The sequence below is a fragment of the Mesocricetus auratus genome, unplaced genomic scaffold (genome assembly GCF_017639785.1).
Source record: "Mesocricetus auratus isolate SY011 unplaced genomic scaffold, BCM_Maur_2.0 Super-Scaffold_100001, whole genome shotgun sequence".
Lineage (NCBI taxonomy): Eukaryota > Metazoa > Chordata > Mammalia > Rodentia > Cricetidae > Mesocricetus > Mesocricetus auratus.
The window spans coordinates 6,109,348-6,133,584 of record NW_024429187.1 but is presented as its reverse complement, the minus strand read 5'-3'; the positions used below and the strand labels follow the sequence as shown (position 1 = coordinate 6,133,584).

The 24,237-nt window shown below is 45.3% G+C and overlaps 1 protein-coding gene and 1 long non-coding RNA gene across 3 annotated transcripts in view; one reads left to right on the top strand and one right to left on the bottom strand.

The window, feature by feature from the left end:
• Positions 1–24,237, bottom strand: part of Ptpro (protein tyrosine phosphatase receptor type O) — a 199,138-nt gene that overhangs the window by 9,577 nt on the left and 165,324 nt on the right. For both annotated transcript variants that reach the window (XM_013115524.3, XM_005072983.4), the window contains 7 exons: positions 21,030–21,065; positions 17,327–17,408; positions 7,081–7,171; positions 5,957–6,033; positions 5,025–5,159; positions 4,665–4,787; positions 360–514 (listed from right to left, as the gene is read on the bottom strand). In XM_013115524.3, the coding sequence (XP_012970978.1) occupies positions 360–514; positions 4,665–4,787; positions 5,025–5,159; positions 5,957–6,033; positions 7,081–7,171; positions 17,327–17,408; positions 21,030–21,065 (699 nt within the window). The remainder of the gene's footprint in view (positions 1–359; positions 515–4,664; positions 4,788–5,024; positions 5,160–5,956; positions 6,034–7,080; positions 7,172–17,326; positions 17,409–21,029; positions 21,066–24,237) is intronic.
• On the top strand, positions 10,208–23,059 carry LOC121139685. The gene is made up of 3 exons (XR_005876583.1): positions 10,208–10,401; positions 16,826–16,971; positions 22,935–23,059. It is a non-coding gene; the product is annotated as an uncharacterized LOC121139685 (long non-coding RNA).

The following is a 24,237-nucleotide window of genomic DNA, read 5'->3' as shown; positions in this document are numbered from 1 at the left end:
AACCCCTGTGGAAGAGTTGTTCAATCCCCAAAAAGGTCACAACTCACAGGTTGAGAACCACTGGCCTACAGACAAAATCCTGGCATGCCTGTGAGGGAGTTTCTAGACAGGTTGACTGGGGCGGGAAGACCAGACCTGAAGACAAGCAGCACACTGCATGGGCAGCAGCCCCTGCTTGAATAAGAGGGAGAAGGCTGGTCACCCCAGTGTTCATCTCTGTCGGCTTCCTGCCTGCGCCTTCCTTAAGCCCTCACCACCATGATGTCCCACCGAGACGGACTGAATCCCTGAACTAAGGCAACCTTCTCACACAGCTGTTGCCAAATATTTTTGTCACAGTATCCAGAAGGGAGGGTTACCTGCAGTGGATGATCATGGGCCCTTTGCTCTTGGTGGCTTGCTGTCGGACCATGTATACAAACTGCAGGATGCTTTCGGCAGCATTGGCGGGAGGCACACCGTGATCAGGCCAGGCTGTGTAGTTAAAGTGCATCACGTCCTGGGCCTCGTCAGCCTGCAGGGGAGAAATGCCAACGACCACGCATTAGTCACTTCATCTATGCTTAGCGTGGCCCGAGCCACCATTGCAGATGGAGGTGGGACTGTGTTCTACTCCTTTTCATTACCCTTCCCTTTCCAGCTCTGAGCACCTGCGTGGTACTAATCAGGGCCTGAAGGGAAAGGTTAATTGTAATTAATATATGGAGACATAGGTTAACACGTATCTACTAGCTAGTAGTTAAGAACAAGAGCGTATGTAAACTCAGGTTGACATCCTGCCTCTGCCATTGAGAAGCTGCCTCAGGCCCGGCCAGTGAGTGAATTTTTGGAAACTACTGTTGCCGTCCTACTTGGAGTTCTCTTCCAGCCCAGTGTTTCACATTCCATGCTAGTGGAACCAATGGTCCCTCATCCAGATACCAATGAGCTTCCCTGGGAAATATCCCAGAGGCCACATTCATGTGTCAAAGCATCCTACAAATAATGACTATCCCCAGTGTGCAAAAATCCGCCTCTACATTGGAATGGGTCAGCAGTACAGTGCCATTCATGACCCGGCACTCTTAGGGAACCTGACTGAAGTTCAGGGTACTTTACTTTGCTTTAAGTTAGATACACAGCCATCAGTAGGGATCCTTCAAGATCAACTTCGTTTGGCCTCCAATAAGCCATAAGAATTTTTATGTTCCTTTGTTAACTGTGAGGCTGTTTCCCAAATCAGGCTCTTGTCAAGTGTCTGGTTCACCCCTACAATCCACTCTGGATAGACTCTAGCAAAACTTTAGAAGGTTTGGAAGTTCATATTCAGGTAGCAAAGAGAAATGAATCGCAAAGAGCAAAACTGAACAGTCTTAAGCAGAATTCGCATCCATATAAGTAAATTTTATGTAAATAGCAGTGCAAACCACATGATAAAATTTACAGAGGTAACGATGCCATCACTTCATCTATACCCACCGTCTTTGGCACCCAAGATCATATGCCACTCAAAGGCAGCATGAAGCACTCAGAGGCTCTTGCTCCGGGTACACAGTGTAATAAGGACTATGAAGATGCTTGCTGGCTTCCCTTATGGTTTCCTTTAGGGAATATGCCAACAAAGTAGCCCTTCCATAATAAACTGTGCAGACTAGCAAGCATTCAACACTATGGGTGTTCAAGTTAGTCAACAGATAGCCTGGCTTGTCTGGAAAGGCTCGGCAAAGCCTGCCGACTCTGTTCACATGCTAATCATCGCATTGTCTTTTCGTGTTCATATTCCAGTACAGCTGATCTGAATATGTCACCAGCTAAAAAGTACAAGTGGATGTAAACCGAGGAAAGCCACTAGACTGCCAGTAGTCTCACAGCTCCAAAGCAGGGCCACGGAACTGGCAGTGGCCTTTCCAGTTGATAGCAAGGCTCGGAGTCCATGGGAATAAATAACTTGTTGACACTAATTCGCACCAGTGTCCACGTGCTGGAAGTAGCAGGCTGGCATTACAGTCATTTCCCTTACTTAAATGAGAAAACCCTTTTGCTTGGTCTGACTCAGCTATCCTCAGCTGTCTCCCTCTGATATTCTCACTTACGTATTTGTGTCTTGCTGAGAAGATGCTTGGGAACATTGCACATCTCAACGTGGAGTAAAGAAGGAAGGGTGGTTGTAAACAAAAAGGGGAAAATTTGTTTGGTTAGAACAGATCCATGCTGTCTGACAAATTCAGCTTCTGCCAGCTTACTGCCTAAAGAGGGCACCCTGCCACCAGATGCCGCTGTCCTCTGAACCGCCTCCGAGGCAAACACTGCTGAGTACAGCTTCATTTCTGGTGCTGAAATGCTTCATGTGCTGGTCACCGAGAGATGGGGCCATCATTTAGGGCCAAGGACAAGAAGCGTATTATTGATCCCACTGTGATCTATGTAAGCCTTCCCCGTAAAGGGAGCAGGCACGAGAACAGACCCTGCATTGTACTCCCTATTTCCCACCCTGCTCCCAGATGCACACGCGGGGAGAGACTGCTCTCTAGTCTTGAGCAATTTGCACTGGCCTTCTCGGTGCAACAGCCCAGGCAGCAAGCTCAGCTTAAATGGCATTAAGGCTGTGAAATATTGCCACTGGTAGAAAGTCGATTGACTTGGATAGTGTTTTATTAGTTTTGAACTAGCTTGTTCTCAGATTTGTTCATTCTGGGGAGAAAAAGCACTTGCTGTTGAAACTGACAGTATTGGGGGGGGTGAGGAAGAGGCGAAGAAAACTGTAATGGCTGTGTGCTTTGGGGGGCGGGGGAAGGCGGGGACACTCGGAGGCAGGCAAGGAACGAGTTGAAAGTCTCTGAGCCGGGGAAGGAGTGACAGTAATTGGGGAACAAGGAAGAACCGGACAGTTCAAAAGGAGGAAAGGAATGAAACAGCTAGTCTCACACGCACTGGAGGTATACCTGGATTTGTTTTTTTTTCTCACCCCTAGAGAAAGCTACTGTTTACAGCTAGTAGATATGGTTTATTACTTCTAAGCACCAGTGAGTGGGTAGTTAACCGAGTGCTTCTGTTGTTGTGATGGGAAACCTTTGTTTACATGTGTGTTTCTGGAAAAGGCTGGGTAGGTATTTTAGTAATTTTGGATATTGCCGCTATGTGGTTTCCATGGCAGTCACAGACAATACATCATAACTAAATGTGGACTGTGAACCAATAGAACACTATTGAGCACTGAGGTTTGAATTTCACATAACCGATATATAGTATTTCATGTGAAATAATCTTTAAGTTTTTTCCTTGGAGGTCTGGGTCTTACTGCTAGCCTCATACTCCCAATCCTCCCGCCTCAGCCTCCTAAGTGCTGGGTGGTTGGTATGTGCTGCTATGTCCATGAATGACCAGTACCATATGAAATATTACCTAACTTTCCTCAGTCCTTTCAAGTCATTTTTGTGAAGGAGGAACTCAGGGATTTGCATGTGCCATCCAAGCGATAGCCTGCCTGGCTGTGTCTCCAGTCCGTCTAATATTTGAAAGCAGAGAAGTCGCTATTAGCCGTTGCAGGGTATTTGATCACACTGTGTGAGGATGTGTCCCTGTTTTACCTCATCTGCCCAAGGCACCTTCCATTTGGCTTACTAAATTGGTGAATGGCCAATAGCTAGGCAGGAGAGGATAGCTGGGATTTCCAGGCAGAGACAGGAATTCTGGGAATACTGTGAGAGGCAGGGGGTTTGCCAGTGAGATACAGAGGAAGTCCACCACACATTACTGATGAGGAGTAAAGAGCCGTGTGGCAGAACACAGATTAATATACACGGGTTAAATTTAAGATCTAGTTGGGAACATGCCTGAGCTAAGACCAAGCTTTCATAATTAATAAGCAGTCCCCATGTCATTATTTGGGAGTGGCAGTCCTTGTTACCCTTAGCTCAGGGGCTTTACGAAACAGGCAGTGCGTGAGTTTGGCTGGTGCACAGGAGTCATCTCACCGCCTCTTGCTCGGTGCCATTAGGAAGGGCTGTTTCTGTGCAGGAAAGAACAAGGCGGGAGGACTCTCCGGCTAAATTTTGTTCTCAGCACACAGCTCACACCAAGAAGACCATACTAGTGGATACGCTTGACTCTTGATAGCAAATGGGAGGAGTTTGGCTGATGTGGGCACTGGGGCCAAGCGCAGACACCATCAGCCCTCAAAGACTTGTCAGCAAGATGGAAGCAAGGCAAGGAGACAGATCTTTCTGGAACTGTACCTGACTTTAAGAGAGACGTGGAGTCCTGATTAAGGAGGTCTAGACACTGAAACTGAGAACAAACTCCTGACTAGGAAATGGCGGTCCTGACGTTTACTGTAAAATGTATCCATGTCTCACACGTCTTGCTGTCACTCTTATCTGGCTAACACAAGTAATGAGAACGCCCCCCCTCCCAGTTACACGTGAAAGCTTTGAGGTGCACCAGTGCAGACCTTTCTTTCACCTCCTCTGGCCTTCAAAGACGACATTTCGTCCAAAGCATGCTGGGCAAAGATGGGGAGAAACTGTGCTGAGTGGGGTCTTTTGTCCCTTGCAGGCAGCTGCATGGCAGAGCCTGAGGTGCTCACAACCTTACGTTGAGATGGTTTGCTCTCCAGGCCCTTGTGTGGGGTACTGGTGGGAGGGTAGGACTGGAGACCACCCTCCCTGAGGCTGTTGGAAACTTACGTAATTGATCCGGAAGTGTCTGCTGGCCCAGTCGTCCTGTTCTTCCTCTGAGATCATCTCCACGGTGATGTCTCCATAAGCGATGGGTTCTTCTGTGAATGGCCAGTAGTGGTCACATTTTACCTGAGGTAAAAACAATATGACTTTTTAAAACAAACAAACAAAGAAACCAGGGAAGAATAGAGTATGAGCTCATGGAGGAGCAGCCATGATCCTCATTTCAGAAGAAACGTGCAGCCGTGTGGTGAGGGTAAAAGCCAAGCTCATACGGTTGCTTCTCTGACTGGACAGAGCATCCGGGGCCTGAACAGGGGGCGGGGGCAGGCGTGGCCAATAGGCACACAGCACATAGGCACACACCCTCCGTTTCTCGTTGCACTGAGTGAGCATGACGATGATATGAGACTTCTGCTGTAGGACCATCTTCCAGAAGTCGTTTCTGGTTTCCGGCAGTGGCCCCTGTGTGGCAATGTACTCCTGTGGTGAGTTGTATCCCTGAAAGAAGAGGGATGGTGTTAACACTTCACCAGCCACCATCATTAGCGAATGCTGTTGGTCGTTCCACGCCTGTGAGGACAGCTGACCTATTGCTGATGACAGCGCTGGCAAAGGATCATGTAACACCTCCTCCCTGCTGTCATAAAAGAGGTGATCAGAGAAATTCTAAGGGTTGGGTGATCTTAAATTCTGGATGATCATCAAATCATGTCCAGACCTTTCTTTTTTACTGACAACCACATTCTGTTTCTGCTCTAAATGCACAGGGGTAGCCCTTTGAATCTGGCTCTGAGGTCTAGACACAAGGGAGAGGCTTTTCAGTGTCACGGCCTCCAGTTTTCTCTGCTAGTCTCCCACGAGGGTCTGTGAGCCCATCCCCCTACCAGACAGTGGTTCTCAACCTCTGGATCACAACCATCTTGGGGTCAAAAAATCCTTTCACGGGGGTCAAATATCAGATATTCTGCATATCGGATGTTTCCATTAAGATTCATAACTGTAGCACAATTACAGTCGTGAAGTAGCAACGAAATAATTTTATGGTTGGGGTCACTGCAGCATGAGGAACTGTATGAAGTGTCTCGGTGGGGGGGTCGTCAGGAAGGTTGTAAGTCATTGCAGCCTGTATTCTGAACAGGAACAAGAGAAACTGCTCACTGTTCCCCGGGCTCAGATGTTGGATAGGGACAGTTGCCTCTTTGTCATCTCACACACAGGCACAGCCGCTGTGGTCTCCCACTGCCTGGGCTGTGCAGTCTTGAGCATTTGGATGCCTGGTTTCCTTTTCTACTTACAGGAATATAGTTGGCATTAATGTAGTCTGCTCCTTCCTCTTCATTCATGGAGACTAGTCTCACTCGGCTGAAATCATCTATAAAGACAGGGAGAAAGACACATTAAGAAACTCAGAATGGATGGTGGCGCACACCTTTAATCCCAGCACTTGGGAGGCAGAGGCAGGCGGATCTCTGTGAGTTCGAGGCCAGGCTGGACCGACAGCCTCCAAAACAGAGAGAGAGAGAGAGAGAGAGAGAGAGAGAGAGAGAGAGAGAGAGAGAGAGAGAGAGAATATATGAATTTGGGTGGGTAGGGAGGTGAGGATGTAGGAGGAGTTGGGGTAGGACAAAGAATATGATCAAAATAAATTGTAAGAAAAATTTAAATAAAAACATTTCTAAATTACCAAAATATATTGGCTTTAAAGGGGCCATATTTTGTTGACTCCTTACTTCATTGAATTTTTGTGAATGTGTCAATCAGAGGAAGGCTGTTAGGGGGACTTTTTAATCAGAAAAGCGAATGTGAAATGTTATTGTTATAATTCTACCTGCTTTTATCAAGAAACCACATGAAGAATAGTGATATCTGTCTAAGACTTTTGTTTTCCCTCTTTCTATGTTTTCTTTCTTTCCTAGCCTTCCCCGAGGGTAGTAGAGATGGAAAATCAGCCTATATTACAGGCACTACAACAATGTAACTGTAACATACAGGTCCTATGCATCCTTCCTGTTACCTCTCTCTTGAATGTTGCTTTTTATTACAGAATGCTAACCACTCACTTAACTTGCCAGGCGTGAGAGGAAGGCATTCATATGCTGCACTTAGTCCCTTCCACTCTCAGTGAATCCACAGAAAACATTTCACAGCAACGGAGATTATCTGATTCCAATTTAGTTTAGCCCCTTTAGTCCCCAAAGGGACAACTGCTTAGTCCCTTCCGCTCAGATGCAATTTATGTGAAAGCGATGTAATGAAATCTGCCTCCACCGAATAAGATCAGTGCACTAGCTAGGCCCAGGAAATCACAGCCATAGTCCTGCAATTTAGACTGCCCCTGAGTCTGGCTGGGAACCAGTGAAACTGGCTAAGCTGCTTTGACCTTTAAAACACAGGGCTGGGGTCAGGACTATTGGCTTACACGGCAGGATGTTTGTGTAGCGGTTTTTACATCGGTTCAGTGGAAGATCTGCCGCGAAGTGTGGAATATCCAGCCCGATCAGTTTCAGCTCCTGCAAACAAGAGAGAAGTAGGTTTGAGTTTCTGTGAGCACTGTGGGTGGGATGGCCCACTCTTCACCTTGGACTGTGCGTGTATAAAGCTACAACATGCCCTTGGCTAGCTGGTAACACAGCAGCTCATTTTAAGGGAAGAATGTACTCATCCACTCCGTTATCCTCGGCTGTCTCTCGCCAGTGAATCTGGGTGGAACTCAGGTGAAATGGAAACTCACTCCGTGTTTGCTTAGTCTGGTTTCTTCTCCTGTCTTTCTAGCTCCAACCAGACAGAGCTCATGGCTGGCCGGGAAAGATGCTGATCGTAGGATGAGGGGACAACCGGGGTGGGACCCGCAGCAGAAGGGCCCCCTGGAGACCACACACTGAGAGTGTGAAAACCAAGCATCCCAACCCTCAGTTAAGGTTGCTTGTTAGCATGGGACGGTGAAGTACTGCCCACTATGACATAGAAACAGCCTGAGCTCCTCCCAGATCATTCCGAGGAGCAAGGTCTGTGTGGCAGATGGAGCGCGGGAGGCTTGGGAAGGAAACACTGTCTGGGTTGCTAATGAAGAGGGAGCTCACATTAAGTTGTTCACATAAACCTGTCCTGTCCTATGAGGCGATGTGGGTATTGTTTTCTCATAGACAGTAAACCTCGAAGAAGCACCACAAAAGGAGGAGTGGAGAAGGAGCAGGAAGCACTCTCCATGCTGCAAAACAGGATTAGATGTCTGATGACAGAACCTGAACAATGAAGATGAATTGGCCTCGTTGAGGCAAGCCCTGGCCTGGAACCGCTTGACACTGGGTGACCTGTAGGCTGTCCTGTGACTCTCTTCCCACAGGACACATCGGCATGTTCACATGAGCAGATAACTAGTTCAGTCTCCAAGGTTAAGTGGCTGGAAGAGGGGCTCCAGCTGTCTAGTCCTGCGTCTTGTATAAAACAAGGAGCTTACATAGTCCCAGGTCACCCAGCTGTCCGCATTATGGTCTACTGTAATGGAAGTCTCTGGGATTCTTCAGCATAGAACTGAAGCAGCAAATCTAACAATATCCTGAAACATTTTCCAAGGTGTATTTTTATTGTATCCGTGTGAATGAATGCCCTGTGATTGTGTGCTATGGAGACCCTCTGTGTTGGGGTTGCTTTATATACTGTGCCCCATTCTATAAACTGACCAGTTACTCTACATTTTGCTTACACTTGAAGAGTTAAGTGTTTTTTGCATGTTTATGCTCAAGGTGTGCGTGCATGTGTATTTGTGTGTTGGCATGTACGTGGGTGTGCCAATGTGGGGAGGCCCGAGGCTGACATTGGTTGGTATCTTCCTCAATTATTCTCCACTTCACTTACTGAGACAGGGTCTCAGTCCACTAGGCTAGCTAGCCAGCTTGCCTGGGAGACCTCTTGTCTCTGCTTCCTGGGTGCTGGGATTACAGGTAGGCCACTACTCTTTCAAGGCCTGTATCCAGGCATTGTAGATCTGAACTCCAGAGCACTCACACATTCCAAAGGTGCGCAAGGCACATAAACTTTACACCCAAGTCGCTGCTCAATTGTTACTTTAGGGAGAAAAAAGCTAGAGGCTTCCTCTGGAGGAGGACTTTTGGAATCTCTGAGAGATTTTAAGGGGAGAGACATCTGGTGATGTTCCAGGTGATGGAGCAGGGAGGTTGTCACATTGACTCAAGTGCTCTTCCCCAAGTGCACGCTTTAGGGATCAAGCGTTAGGCCTCAGGCCTCTTCCTCGTCGCACACCCTTGCTTGGGCTTCATCAACTGACAGTGGCATGCTCAGTTGCCATCGCATAGAAGGAACCTTGATGGCCCAGATTTCTCTTTCTTGCTGACACTTTACCATTTTTTTGGCCTCTCAAGATTACACATTCCTAAGCTTTTTGGACTAACTGGCACTGGTTCTTAAAGATAAACTGGCAAGTTGGTGTCTCAGCACCAATTTAAAATTTCCTTCTATCTCAGACAAAACCTTTCTACCAGTGCCCTTAAAGCAGAAAATTGCCATTGCAATTTTACAGGTTTCTCATTTAAAGGATTTCCAGTGGCTTGCTCAATGACTCTTGTGTGACACAAAATATCTCTAGTTTTGGAAAACTTAAATCAGTGTTATTTTTTTCAGGTTAATTAGAGCAATCATGAACTTATTTAAATGATGCTTTTTCTTCCATTGATTAAAATATTTACAAGTAGACTTTCCTTAGAAGGAAACCATAAAGGATAATTTGTTAAAAGGATATAATTTGTTAAAATACTTCCCTTAGTTCTGTGAGCCACTTATAAAGTGCAGGTCTTTCGAAAGTGCCTCATATCTCCTCAACATCTGTCTGATTATCTCCAAATACATCTTATAATTTCTGCATTATTTGCTGGCTTACAACACTATCAAATAGAATAATGAAATTCAACAAATGCACGTTGCCCTACGGATACCACTTGTGAAACAATATGATGGTGTGGTTGTGTTTGCTTTTGCCTTGCTTGCCTTGGGTCTACAATGACTCCTTTCTTGGCCAATGTGTGGATAGAGTCTCAACTCTCCTTAGGTCCCCCTCCACATCCCAACTTAGACATACACTAAAAAGCCACCGGAAAGATAAAAAGGAATCTTAGAAACAGGCTGGGGCTGAGGGCTGGCAGCGCACGTGGAGGCTGACTCACCGAGAGATCTGTAATCCAGTGTTACCTTCCCAGCTGTAAATGCCCTAACCTGGTAGGAGCTGCTTAATTGACTGAGCAGCATAAATGTAAATGATCAAGTTGCAACGTTTCGGAGCAGGAGCTGCATGGACACTCAAGCTGCTTTGCAGGCTTTGTAATTTAGCTTGTCACTGAGTGGAAAATCAAACAAGTTTCCAGTTCCGTAGCTCTGCAGTTATTTTCTCTCCAACCACAGGAAACACCAGAGGCTTAAATATTCATTAAGATAAGCATAGGGGTTATGGGCTGGAGCCACATAAATCATCTTTGGATTTCTGTTTGCCTGTTTTGCTTCTAATGTAGTCAATCATGGTTTTTATTTATTGTAGACATCTCTAGAGTGCTGAATGGTGTTCACCAAGATGCTGTGTCCATCTTAGAACCTATGAATGTGACCCTTTTGTGAAAGCTTACAGAGATAAATCATTATGGATTACTAGCTGAGAAGCCATATAAAGATGGGGTCAGAGTCCGGCTTGATGCAGCTGCCAAAGAACACTTGGGACCACCAGACCCTGAGCAAGGTAAAGATACGCCATCCCGGAGCCTCCAGATGGAGGCTTGGAAGACTCCTCACTTCAGCTCTGTTTCTGACACTGGGAGAGTAGAACTCTGTTTTTTAAGCCAAGAATGCTGTGACGACTTGTTAGGGGTCAAATGTTGTCACCCAGTCCAGTGGTGGTCTGTACTAGGCCAGAGAGTGTTGAAACATCTAACTCCAGAGAAAGGAAGCACAGGGGTATGTGTGTCTGTGTTGTGTGTGCGTATGTGTGTTTGTGTATTGTGTATGTGTGTATGTATGTGTGTGTCTGTATGTGTATTTGTGTGTGAGTGTGTATATGAGAGTGTGTAAGTGTATATATGAGTGTGTATGTGTATGTGTGTGTGTGTGTGAGAGAGAGAGAGAGAGAGAGAGAGAGCATAATTGAATACCACAGAGTTGTGGTTTTAACCAAAGGATGTTATTATTTTTCAGTCATGGGGGCTGAAAAACCAAGGTGCCAATAGTGTAGATTTCATTGTTCATCTTTGAGTTGTAAGCAGCTGTCTGTCAGCCACTGTGCACGCCCATGTCTTAGGAATGTGAAGCTTGGGGGAAGAGAGAGGGCAAACTCACCAGTTTTTCTTACTGTAAAGGCATGAATCTCATCATTAGACTCCCAGCTCCACAACTCTGTGTATCCTAGATATCTCTGAAGGGCCTCATCTTCAGACCCTGACAAGGAGGCGAGGCTCCCAGCACAGATGGGAAGAACATAGACTGTCGTCATCTCAAACAAGCACCACTGCTCTTAGAGCTGGCAGCATTGTCACCAGATGACAATACTTTGTGTTTACTTTGGAGTAGACAGAACATCAGAGGCAAGTCATCTGGGTCAACAGACCACATATCCCCAGGGGAGGACAAGGGATGGAGGAAGAGCAGAGGTCCCATCTGCAGCAAGTTAATGACACAAAAGAATCTCAGGTGGGATGAAATGGGGGATGGAAAGGGTTAGAGTAAGCTACGTAGTGTGGTACTATATGAATCTCCCGGGGCTGCCAGGACAAGATGCCACAAGTATGTTGATGTAACATCAAATGAATGTATTGTTTCATTGCTCTGGAGTCCACAGATATGAAACTGAGGTATCAGCAAGGCCACATCCCCTCTGTGATGGCTCTGGTGGGAATTTCATTGTCTTCCCTTGGCTTCTCATGGGGCATTTACCTACAGCTGCATATAGTATGACCGCTTAAGTTTTGACCCTTTTCACCATCTCCATCTATCATGGTCCTATCTGAAGATTAGATGTCAGCCTGTGGTTGGGAGATGTTAGAGTCTCAGCAGATGTGGGAGGGCACAATTCAATCCATCATGCACACCTCAAGGAAAGAATACAGCACTGATGGGAATCCGATAGGTGCGTAACGGAAGAGTAGAGACAAAAGACATCAACCCTAGGGACGTCTGCAGGGACCTGGAGACCACGATGCAATTCATATCAGGGACAGCACAGAGCAAGGCCATGGTGCTAAGTACTGGCCCTTGGAGATGGATCAAACATCTGGGAGAGAAGGAACGAGAGGAGAGAAAAGTCAAGGATGGGAGCGAAGATCCTGTGCCTAAAAACTGATGGAGTGATTTGAGGGAACCCATCCCAGTGACGACTCCAGGGAATGGGCCTGAGGCATAAATCAGCCAAGACTGAGCCACTATCGGAAAGGAAAGGTCACCTCTTGTTTGACATGTAGCATGTTCCATGGCCTTACATTCATCTTCGGTAGCAATATTTCTGAACAAAGAATGTGAAAGCCTTTACCTGTGTTCTAGCCAATCACAATTTTGAAAAATCAGTGGGAAAGCAGGGGGTGCTTGGAGAGCCTTGTGAACGGCCCCGCCTCAAGCTCTGAATTGGGTTCTTTAGAAGCCCCCTTATCAGAAACCTCAGACATGAAGCTGTCACCTTTTAAGTTTCCAGCCTCCTTAAGGAAACATGTATACTTCTGTCAGAAAAATAATAAGTCTTTCCCACAGTTCCCAAATCAGATACTGAGTGACAGGGAATTTATTTAGAGAATAGGAAGTAGAAACTGTTACAGCCTCATGTATGACTTATAGCTGTATCGGTAATATATGCAAATCCAGGTATTATCTTCAATTTGCATAATGATTACAAATGATGCAATTTCTCAATGCGTGTTTGATCTTTCAATGTCAGTATGGAAATTATATAAGCATTCGGAAAAGCAGAACAAATACCTGTTTCAGCTACTAGGTTTAGCTAGACCCAGCTGACTGAGTCATCCCAATACCTTCCTGAGGTGCTGTTATAATCAGAAGCATCTTCCCTGTTATGTAATTATGAATACAAAATACTAGAAAATCTGAAGACTGTTATGTGAAGGTGTGGCATATACACAGTAAGCAGTCATCGGAGCTCAACTCTTCCCTGGAAATGGTGAAGAAATCATACTCAACCTGAGGACATTGTGGGCTGTGAAGACTTCAGAACTGAGTGGAGGCTGACAGGGAGAAAAGAAATACAACCAGGGGGTCCCTGGCTGAGCAAATGCTAGTCCAAGACATACAGTCCAAGTGTGTGATGCAAAGACCCAAGAATTTCTCACTGAATCATGCACATGGAGCATGTATGGTGCCAAGTACACTACACACACAACTAATACTGTTCCAAGAACAGAGATGTATGAAAAATGTTTATTGACACTAAAAGTCCTAAACATGTCTTCAAAACCTGACACAGTGACTGTGTTTATTTGTCAGCCTGGATAAATATGGAGCACGGTTGTTTGGCCACACAGCAAACTAGAGCTTGCTATGAAGCTGGCAAAATGTGACGACCTCATTGGGCTCAGAATAAAGTAGGTTACTGTTTGTACATTGGGCGGGACTTAGCCGATCAATTAATTGAATTAAGAGGGAAGGTAACTCCCTGGAAGAGGAGGGAATTCTGCTCCATACTGCTTTCAGACCCATACTGCTTTCAGACCCATACTTCTTTCAGACCCATGCCTGCAACCTGCTTTTCTGTGGTTCACCAGGGGGATAGCCTGCGCTGCAGACTAGGCTTGCATGTTGTCCTAAGCCAGTTCCCTAAGACAAACCGCTCTCTCCATGCTCCTGCTGGTTCTGTGTGCACAACCACTGGGGTTCCTAGAGAACCGCAATGCACAGGCACGGGAAAGCACACTGCACGATGCTCGGCCTTAAGCCCAGGGTTTTGGGAAGCACTACTAGCCGAGGACAATTCCTGATTGCACTCCTTGAGGAACATTTAATTCTCCTGCCCTCCTCCCATTATATACCGTTAGTAGTCCTCACCCAGGGCACTAACCAAAGCCACGCCCACACACCGCCACATTCCTTCTTGGGAACTGGCTGGCTCTTGCTCAGTGGGGAATCACTATCTAGTTCAACCTACATGTCTTATAGGTGAAGAAACTGAGGTTTTGAAAAGTGTGACACCCTCTGAAATATTGACTTATAACAAGGGCCAAATAAATAGAAATCCTCAAATGCAAATACAAACGTTATGAACTAAATTAAAATATCCATCATATATTGAACACATAAAAAACCAAGCACATAATACATTCAACATTTAGCATGTAAAGTGTACAGTTCTTTTTTTTAACATATCTGTGTGATATTTGTAGCTAATACACGAATTGCTTATTGTCTGGCAGTCCACCATTTTTGTTCAGGAATACGGCTATCTCTCACCTAAGGTGATTTAGTTGCACTATCTTGTTTGGCAGACTTTACGTGACTCTTCTGCTTTTGTTGTTGGATAGAATGGCACCATAACCCAACTGTCTAGACAAAACTCCCTGTTAATTTTCAAAGCACAGGTGAGCAAGAGAATGTTATGTGGAGGGGTAAGAGAGGGGTAGGGTAGGAGAAGAGAGCTGAGGGGAGTCATGGTGTTGGATACTGTGGTGGTTTGAATGTACTTGGCCTCCATAAACTCACAGGGAGTGGCATTATTAGGTGCTGTCACTTTGTTGGAGAAGGTGTGGCCTTGTTGGAGGAAGTGTGTTACTGTGGGTGTGGGCTTTGAGGTCATATATGCTCAAGCTACTCCCAGTGACTCAGACCACTTCCTGTTACCTGCGTGTCAAAATGTAAGAACTCTCCATTCCTTCTCCAGCACCATGTCTGTCTGTGTGCCTTTATGCCTCACCATAATGATAATGAACTAAATATCTGAACTGTAAGCCACCCCAATTAAATGTTTTCTTTATAAAAGTTGCTGTGGTCATATCTCTTCACAGTAATGGAAACCCTAACTAAGACACACACTGAGTTTTCTATGGAGAAAAAGAAGTTGCCTTTTAGTGAAAGAAAGCAAAGCCAAGACCAGAAGAGAACAAAAACGAGGAATGAAGGAGCCCTTGTAGGGGTCTTGCTTGAGCTTCCAGCCATCCCAAGGTTTATCTACTCAACCCTTCCTTTTATTACATGACATATATTAATATCCTTCCAATAAAGTCCCCTTTGCTTAGGTGTAAGCTGGTTAGAATTAGATTTCAGTTACAATAAAAGCATCCTTTTTTTTTCAAACCAGGAAATAGCATTGAACTTTTAAATAACTATAAAATTCTAAAATACAGTGATATTTACACTCTGGTTTGATGGCGTAAACTATGAGTCCTCAGCAAAAGTCATGTCCTTTAGCTATGTCACCAATAGCATCTATGATGGTTTGAGAAGACTGTCTCCTAGAGGTGTGTGGGTTTTGGATAATCGGTCCTCAACTGGTGGCACTGTTTGAGAGGGCTTTGGGACTGTGAGCTTTGCCGGAAGATGTGCATCCCCAGGACAGGCTTTGGGATTTTACACTTCCTTTCTCTCTCTGCCTACTTGCTCCCAAGCTTACCTCAGGCTCCTACTGCCATCCCTTCCCCACCACAATAGGGGCTTTCATCCTAGAACTCTAAGTGAAAAGAATTCATTCTTTCCTAACCCACTTTTGGTCACAGTATTTTTTTAAAAAATCATAGCAACAGAAGAGTAACTTATCCAGCAGTCAATCTTGAAGGGATTAAGAAACTTTTTACTCAGTTGGAGGTGTGGCTCCACCATCGTTTTCATCTCCACCATTATAGTCAACCATCTATCCAGTTTTTACAGAATTTTTGCTTATTATTATTTTAAGAATGTCTTCCTTTCAGTGATTTACTTTCTGAAATGCTGTTCTGTCTGTAGGCCCCGAAATATAATTGGATTTCTGTGATTTGAGATGTCACATGGGGGTAATATTGATAACTTCATATGCACTTGCAGGGAATAGACAACAGGCTGGGCTAGATGTGAGATTTACCGAGACAGGTGGTAGTTAGGGGGCTTTTCATTTGGTAATGAATAAGATTCTTCATAGATCAGTGAGATGACTCAGTTGGTTATGGTTCTTCTCACCAAGCCTGATGACCTTGACGAGTGGGATCCCTGTGCTCCAGTGGTGAAGGGGGACCTGATTCCTGGAAGGTGTTGTTTGATCTACATACATATTGTGGCATGCATACAACTCACACACACACACACACACACACACACACACACACTTTAGGGGCCAGTGTCAGCTCAGAGCAGCACCCCAAGACCAAGTTCTTGGCACAGAGGAAACTTATTTGCCCTAGAGGAACAAGGGGCCAGGATAGGAGATCAAGACAGGAGACAGAAGACAGGGAAGAAGAGGGCAGGAGGAAGAGGTGGAGATGGGTTATTTGTCTGGGTGCACGAAGACTGCCTCTGGGTAGAGAGGAGACAGACATGACACAATGGCAAATGGCAGTTCATAAAGAGAAAAGAGGAAACCTGTATTAGGATGAGGTGTTTAATTTTAACTTGCCATGTTAATTAGGTGAGCCAAAGGGGGCTTTTGATTGCTGGACTTCAATATTTTGATAGCTGGACCTTGGCAGTCAGCCTCAGGAGGAGGAAGCAGCCAAATAGGGAACACACACACACACACACACACACACACACACACACACACACACACACACACACACACACAGAGTGAGTAAAAGAAACATTCTTTAAAGATTCTTTTCGCCCTCAAGCTTCCTGAAAGAACAGCCATACCCAGGCTATTGCTAACCTCTGTGGACGAAAGCGGTCCTTGGCTGATGAAGATTAAGAAGAAATGGAAAAAGATACATGAGACAAAACCAGTTACTTCAATGGGAGAGAGAACTTACGTTGAGGAGAAAAGTATAAAATTTAGAAAGACCACAGTCATTCCGTTTACCTGGAACCCCGGGTCAGGGCAGCTGCTGGGGCACCTGAAGCCGTGAGGAGCCGTGGGACCCAGCGTGTTTTGCCCACTTGCCCAATGTCTATGCGGGCACACGGCCTCACTCTCAGTGTGGACTTCAAGGGAGGGGAGTGTGGACAGCGCCCTTCTCTGTCTACAGAAATCATGAACAACTCTCTCTCCCCAGGTTTTCAAAAGAAAGAAAACCCAAGCTTGGAATCCCAGCTTGAGGAGCGCCCTGCCCTCCGCTGTCACACACCTAGGAGACACAGGTGGATACCCACCATCTGCCTCGTCTTTGGTCACCTGAAGACAAGCCAAAGTTCCTGGAAGGTAAGTGCAGTGCCAGGTGTGTCCGTTTGCTTTGACTCCTCCTTCCCCTTAAGTTTTCATGTCGTGGCACGCCATGTTTCAAATATGGCACCTCCCGGTCCTGTCTGCTCACCTTTGAACCCTCTGCTGCTCTCTCCCTCCCTGCATTTGAGCTCTCTGAGCTTTGGTCTTCTAGCCAGTCATGAGGCCCCTTGATCTGGCCCAGAAGCCCCTCCACCCCAGGTGGCCACTAGCCCTCCTTGCTTAGCCATACATCACATGCTCCGCTCAGTGACCTGGGAAATGACCCCACTGTAGACCCACCCATCCCCACACCACATCCATCACAGAAGGGAGAAAACACATCGCCACTCACCTCAAACTGAAGAGAGAATTTGTAGTCAGAGTCCTTAGCCATATCCTTGATGTAGGAGTCAAAGTTATCCAGCTGAACTGGGCTTTGTCAAACACAAAGAGAGGAATGTTTAAGAGTCAGCCTGGTGGGCAGCATGTTGGTTAACACCGCACTTTGTGCTTTTCTTGGCAAAAACAGAAGGTTTACTTTTCTAGGATGAAAACTCACTGTTCCTACATTCTCTAATTAAGGCTGTCAGTTGGCAATACAATTTTTAGAAAAAGTATATATACACTAAATTTCCTAGAGATGTCTAGATCTACACTTCACCTTTAATTTAAAATGTATTACCTACACACTTGCACATACATGAGTGTATTATGTGTGTTTGTGTTGGGTGTATGTGCATAGAAATACACATATGTGTATTTGTGTGTTTATTTCTAGAGGATCCAGGCATGTGGGAAAGAATAAGGGTTTACATTCCAGTGACCTGTCTGAGATGTGGTTTGCTGTTCCTTACATAGAATGTGACTCTGGCTAATCATCTGGCTTCTCATAAATTCACCATAGTCATTGAAAAATGCTACTGCAACACCTACCTCCTTGGATCCACATATAACATACAAAGAGACTTGTCAAGCCGGGCGTTGGTGGCTCACGCCTTTAATCCCAGCACTCGGGAGGCAGAGGCAGGCGGATCTCTGTGAGTTCAAGACCAGCCTGGTCTACAGAGCAAGTTCCAGGATGGCTTCCAAAACAATACAGAGAAACCCTGTCTCAAAAAACAAACAAACAAACAAACAAAAAACCAAAAGAGACTTATTAAACAGCTTTCTAAGAATAGAGAATCCTGCAGCTAGTTACAGCACCACCAGAGCAGGGCCCTGGCCAGCAGGATTTGTCTAGGCAACTCTGGGTGTGTGGCCTGAGAGAACTGTATTTAATCTGGCAAATTGATATGACTGTAGAAATGACTCAGAGGTGCAAGCAAGTAACGTACCCAAGCCACGTTTCTACACCTATGGTAGTTTCTTTTCTTATGAAAAGGATTTGACTTTCTTGTCTATGCATCTGCTCACCTCTCTTCTAGAAGCAGCCTACACCACCTGTTCTTTTTCCTACAGGAAGCTGTAATTCTCCTCTAACCCCAGCCTTTCCATTTGGGTCGGGTCCACACACTCAACCTGTACCTTAGTCTGTGACACGTTGTTCAGCGTTTCCCATGTCTGCAGCCCCGCACCCCATTAGGAACTGTACAGCATGGATTGATTAGGTGTTCAGTTAAAGCTGCTGATTAGCTACCCTGGTCTTCCGTTCTCACTTCTCGTCTCCTCTAGTGTTGACTTTCCTTTCTTTCACTGCAAGGCAGCTGGATTTCTCAGAGATTGTAAGGAAGTAAACGTTCTCAGGTATTATATCAAAACTCTAATGTCCTTAATCAGAAGTGACAGAAACAATGATTCTTGCCCACAAAAACCACAGCAGTTCCTAAAACTTGCTGACTTGCTTGGTGGGTCCGTGAGAGCCACAGATGCCTGGGCTATGGCTTAGTGGCCTGCCTAGCATGTGCACAGCTTCAGCTTCAATCCCTAGGACAGAAGAACCAAGCAAACAGAAGTGAAGACTCTGTTGTGGGGTCACTGCGGAGTAGAACTCTGGCAGGAGCCCTGGCAGAGAAAGTCCTGGCTCAAAGGTTTCCCCCTTTAACCTTCTTCTCTCTCTAAAATACCAGCTCAAGATGGACTCCATGTCCAACCCCATCGGAGCTGCTCTTTCTGACTGCAGTTGCAGCGGGGCATTGGTCTCAAAGTTAGATTTGACATTTCCAAACTGCACCTTGTTATTCGGAAACCAGGAGCATTTGTGGTGGAGACAGACCAGGTTTGTGGTCAGAAGAAGCAAACCCCAAGAAGGAGAAGGGAGACAGACAGGAGAATGCTGGAATAGAACTGGTACAGAGATGGGGTGGGGTGGAGTGAAGCCAGGGGTGGGGGGTGGGGTGGGGGGTGGAGGGATGGGAGGGGAATGGCAGGGGGGATGGGAGGGATGGGACGGACGGGCACCGGGAGGGAGGAGTGAGCAGCAGGAACATTTAAAAGATGGTGCAGGAGTGGGGAAGGGTGGCTGTATGAAGCAAGGGGAGAGGGAAATCAGGGACCACAGAGCCCAGCTCTTCTATCTTCTCATTTCTTCCTGGGACTTGGAAAGAGACATCTCAGAGTGTCCCCTCCCCTTTGTCCTGGGACTCTATTCCTGGATATTCTAGCCAATCCGTCTATAGCTCGCCTCAAAACACACCAGTAGATTTTGGCAATGAAAACTTTCCGTTGCCCTCATAATGTTTCTCCCGAACAATTGTCTCTTCTCAAATAAGCGCCCCTCCCATGGTGCATGTCAATGGGATGTTTACTGATTGTACACAGACTCTGGAAAGATGATCCTACTGTGCCCTGAGATTATAACCCACTCAAAGCTAAATAAAAATACTTTATCTTAATGTTTCTTTTGAAATATCTAGCAAAATACTATATGATTTTTTCCCTCTCTGTCAGCAATAATGTCACTGGAACCCCATTGCCTTTTTGAACTAATACATCAGTGTTCTGTCCTTTTTAAGGATAAAGACTGAATTCTATTTATAAAAAAATGTTTCCCTGTTTATATATACCATAGAATTTTAATCAAGAAAAGGCCTGGGACTGGAACTCATAAATGTCTGAAATCCATGGTGGGTAGTTTTCACTCACCGTAATCATATTCTTCTGACTTAACAGTTCAGGAGGCAAGAGCATAGGCTAGCTAATTATCTTTCCTATTTATCATGACAGATTCTGGAGATGTATTATCAGAGTATTAATTTTAGCACTAACTAAAGTAAAAACCTTTCTCTGGAATAAACGTAGAATTTCAGAACATAAAATGTCCAGAGGCCTTTGTATGCCTTTATGTACATATTAAATGGCCATATATTTGACATGACCTCTGGCAGGCCGTCTGTAAATCCTCACTCCTTCATTCTGTGGTTTCCTGACGTTTTTCCTGAGTGGACTCTGTGACAAGATCTCCAGAGGTCTCTCCATCCCTGTGTGTAAACAGCAACACGCTGTGCTTTTCTGTATATACCTACCTCTTCTTAGGCGTCCCTTCTATGTGGAAGCATGTGATCTTTTTTGTCCCGTTAGCTTAACCTGACACAGCCTTGAGTTATCTGAGAATGGAAACTCAGATCGTCTTAGCCTGAGGGTAGGTATGCCTGTGGGAAGTTGTCTGGAATGGTACTTAATGTAGGAAGACCTAGAGCACTGTGGATGGCACAGTGGTTTTCTGATCAGGTGATTCTGGACTGTGTAAGAAAACTACCTAAGCATAAGCATCGGTAAGCCAGCACGCAGTGTCCCTCCATGGTGTCTGCTTCAAGTTCTCTTCTGTTTTGTTTTTGAGGTAGTGCCTTCCCTGGCTGCCCTTGAACTCACAGAGATCCTCCAGCCTCTGCCTGCTGAGTGCTGGGATTAAAGGTGTGCACCACCACCACACCTGGGTCCTGCCCTGACTTCCCTTGGTAACAGACTGTAACCTGTAAGATGAAATAAACCCTTTTCTCTCCTAAGTTACTTGGGCCAGAGAGCTGTATCACAGCAATAGAAGGGAAAGCTGAATAGGTTTTAATTTGGAACGTTAAGATCATTCTGATGAAACTAAGTGTAATAGTACTACGACTTACTTAGTCAGCTTCCTCTTCTTTAAGCCATTTTTGTTCCTGAAAATTGAAAGAAAAATGCATTTATCAGGATAAAAATTGATTAATATGATTAACTTTAAAGAGATTTAAACTTTTTTATTGAACAGCTATTTAACTTTTATTCACTATATCTCAGATTTGTTAAATTAGTCTTCCTTAGATAAAATGATGACTATTTTTGATTCATATTAAGAAACTACTGGGTCACAAGAACACACATGCATTTCATATTTCCCATTTGCTGAAAACTTCTTTCTAGAGATACAGTGGCTGACTCCTGGAGGTTATCTCACTAGAATGTTTTATTAGTAATGGAAACATCCATTTCATGGCTTCCAGTGTCTAGGGACAAGAAAGGAGAATCAGGGGGCAAAGAACAAATGCCAAGGGGTTGGATTCTTAATTATGGACTAAAATAGCTTTGCTCATAATTTCTGAGGTGAACTATGTGGATGCTGCGGGTGTGTGACTTACACAATTCTATGTTATCACACTTTTAACATATATGAAGAAATTGACCTGTCCCGTGTTTCTTCTTATTCCTTAATAACCCACAAACTCAAACACAGGAAGTGTTAATGTATGGTTTGGTTAATTACATTTACTTAGGATTATTTAGAGTGATTGTTTTCATGCGGTGGGTAAAACTGTCAACCCGAGTCGACTCACACTAGGATAGCAGTTACTTGAAGTCCTTTGTCATTGCATTTTATCATCCATACAAATGTCATGTGTTAGCCTAATTGAGCTTAGAATGAAATAATAGTAAACATTCATGTAATCAGTACTACAGGTCTTCAAATATTTTAATGAGGGCATGCACATTTTCAAAAATAAATGCCAGTAGAAAATGATCAGTTATAGGTACAAGTACTTGATGTGTCAGATTATTTATTTGTAGACTAAAACTGTGATTTTTGTGGATATCTCAGCTCCAGAAAGCCTTTAAAAAAACAAGATAGTACTTTCCCCGAGCTTCCATAGCTCCCGGCAAATGGCCATTTCCCATGTGTGTGGTAGACTCATGTTATTCCCCCCAGCTAGATGCTGCATCCTTCAGGGCTGAGCAGAGGCAGTGGCTGCCCCAGTGGCCTGTCAATGAATGCTTATCATGGTGACTTGAAGCAAAATATCTTAAATTCGTATTGTCCCCACAGTTCTACTTAGTAAGTCTGTTATGCAAATTACACATCTTGTAGCCTTTACTATTATATGCAATTTTGTGTCCGCCACAGACGTAGAAACAGGGCTATCTGGGGATCAGAGGAGGACTGGCAAGAAGGGAGGAAGGATGGGGGGTTGGATATAGCAGGCACGTATGCTCAAAGCAAGGATGTGCTTGAGGAAAGAGTTTTGTGAGGCCAGGAGCTGGCTCAACCACTAAAAGGTCTTCTGACAAGCCCGAGAACCCGAGTCCAGCCCCCAGAACTCAAGGCAGAAGGAGAGAACTGACTTCTGAAAGCTGACCTTTGACCTCCACATGTCCGATGTGGTGTGAGCGTACAGTCACGACACACACACACACACACACACACACACACACACACACACACACACGCCCACACAGAGACCACACACATACACCACAATGCACAATGAATGCATACCAGTAAAAGGAAAGGCTATGTACTATCCTCAAACTGTCTAAAGAGTAACTATTACTTGATCCTTGTCTCGGGTTCGTGACATACTGAGAAGTGAGGCTTGTAGACAGAGAGCAGGCTGGCAGGTCAGGGTTATAGGGAAGCATCCATTGTAGCACAGGGAGTTTCTGGGTTTAAATAGTTTTTATTTCTTCCCGCTTCTAAGTGAAGACACCCCACCCCTGCTTCGTTCCTGCTTCTCCCCTGCTCCCTTGGCCTCATCTCCTCTGTATTTTATTCCTAGACTTTAGAAGATATACAATTCTCCCGTATCACTTAAAAGCACGGATATCAGATGTGGCTGTATCACTCACTTAGGATGATGGAACCTACAGAAAGCTCCACGGGCCCTCCCTTCATTCCTCTCTCATGGTAGTAAGTTGATATCAGAATGCAACACAGCCGATTACATCAGCATTTTAAGAAAGCAGAATGCTAGGGCAGGTGGCCGACAGCTCTGCTAGTATCAGGAGACTGAGAGTGAACAAGATCAAGACCCCCTGAATATGGGTGTCAGTGAGGAGGCCTAGGTAACCTATTGAGCCTTGGACAGCAGATCAGTACCCATCCCAAGTATACACACGGTCTCTGGACTCCCATAGAACAATGTGAGGTGCACTCTCACCCTGAACTCTTGGGGAAGGGTCTAGGCCCTGCCCTATATGAAATGACAGACTATGGACACCCCCATGGAGGGCCTCACCCTCCCTGGGGGAATGAGGGGATAATGGGGGGGGTTGGGGGGAGGGCACGGGAGGAGGGGAGGGAAAGGGGAGGGACCTCGTACTGACTTGTGAAGCAATCTTGTTTCTTATCTAAATTTAAAATGGAAAATAAAAAAATATTAATAAAAAAAATTCCCTTCCTATCCAACAGACTGCAAGAAGAATCTGAAACAAAGGGGTGTGTGCAAAAGAGAGATGCTGAATACATTCACGCTGAAGCCACGGGCTGCTGGTGCTTGGCAGCTCTGCAGAAACCAGACTCATGGAGGACAGATGCACACCTTTTCATTCTAATCCCATTTGTTCCCCGGTGAGCTTTGGTGTGGTGTAAAGTTCCACGGCATATTTTGTATGGTGCACTGTGGCCGTGAGGGTGTGTCTGTGTGATTTGTGGCTGCTTTCAATGTTCTATTTAGAGTCTGCTGAATCTGGAGTGTCCGTGTATCTGAAGGCCATGGAATATGCCAAGACTGACTGGCGATAGACCAAAGCTACATGAAGAGTACCTTTCTATGCTTTTGGGTACTGTGCCGAGAGAGAGTGAGAGAGAGAGAGAGAGAGAGAGAGAGACAGAGAGAGAGAGAGAGACAGAGAGAGACAGAGACAGAGACAGAGACAGAGAGAGACAGAGAGAGAGACAGAGACAGACAGAGAGAGAGAGAGACAGAGAGGATAAGAGAATCATATACATTTCATTTTTCCCTTTTTGTTTGTATAAGACCAAGTTCAAATCTCCAGTGACTTTGAGGAATTAAGGTGGATTCTTCCTAAGTTCTTTAGAGGCACAGCAGTCTGAGAAATCCCACCACACTGCAGTCCATT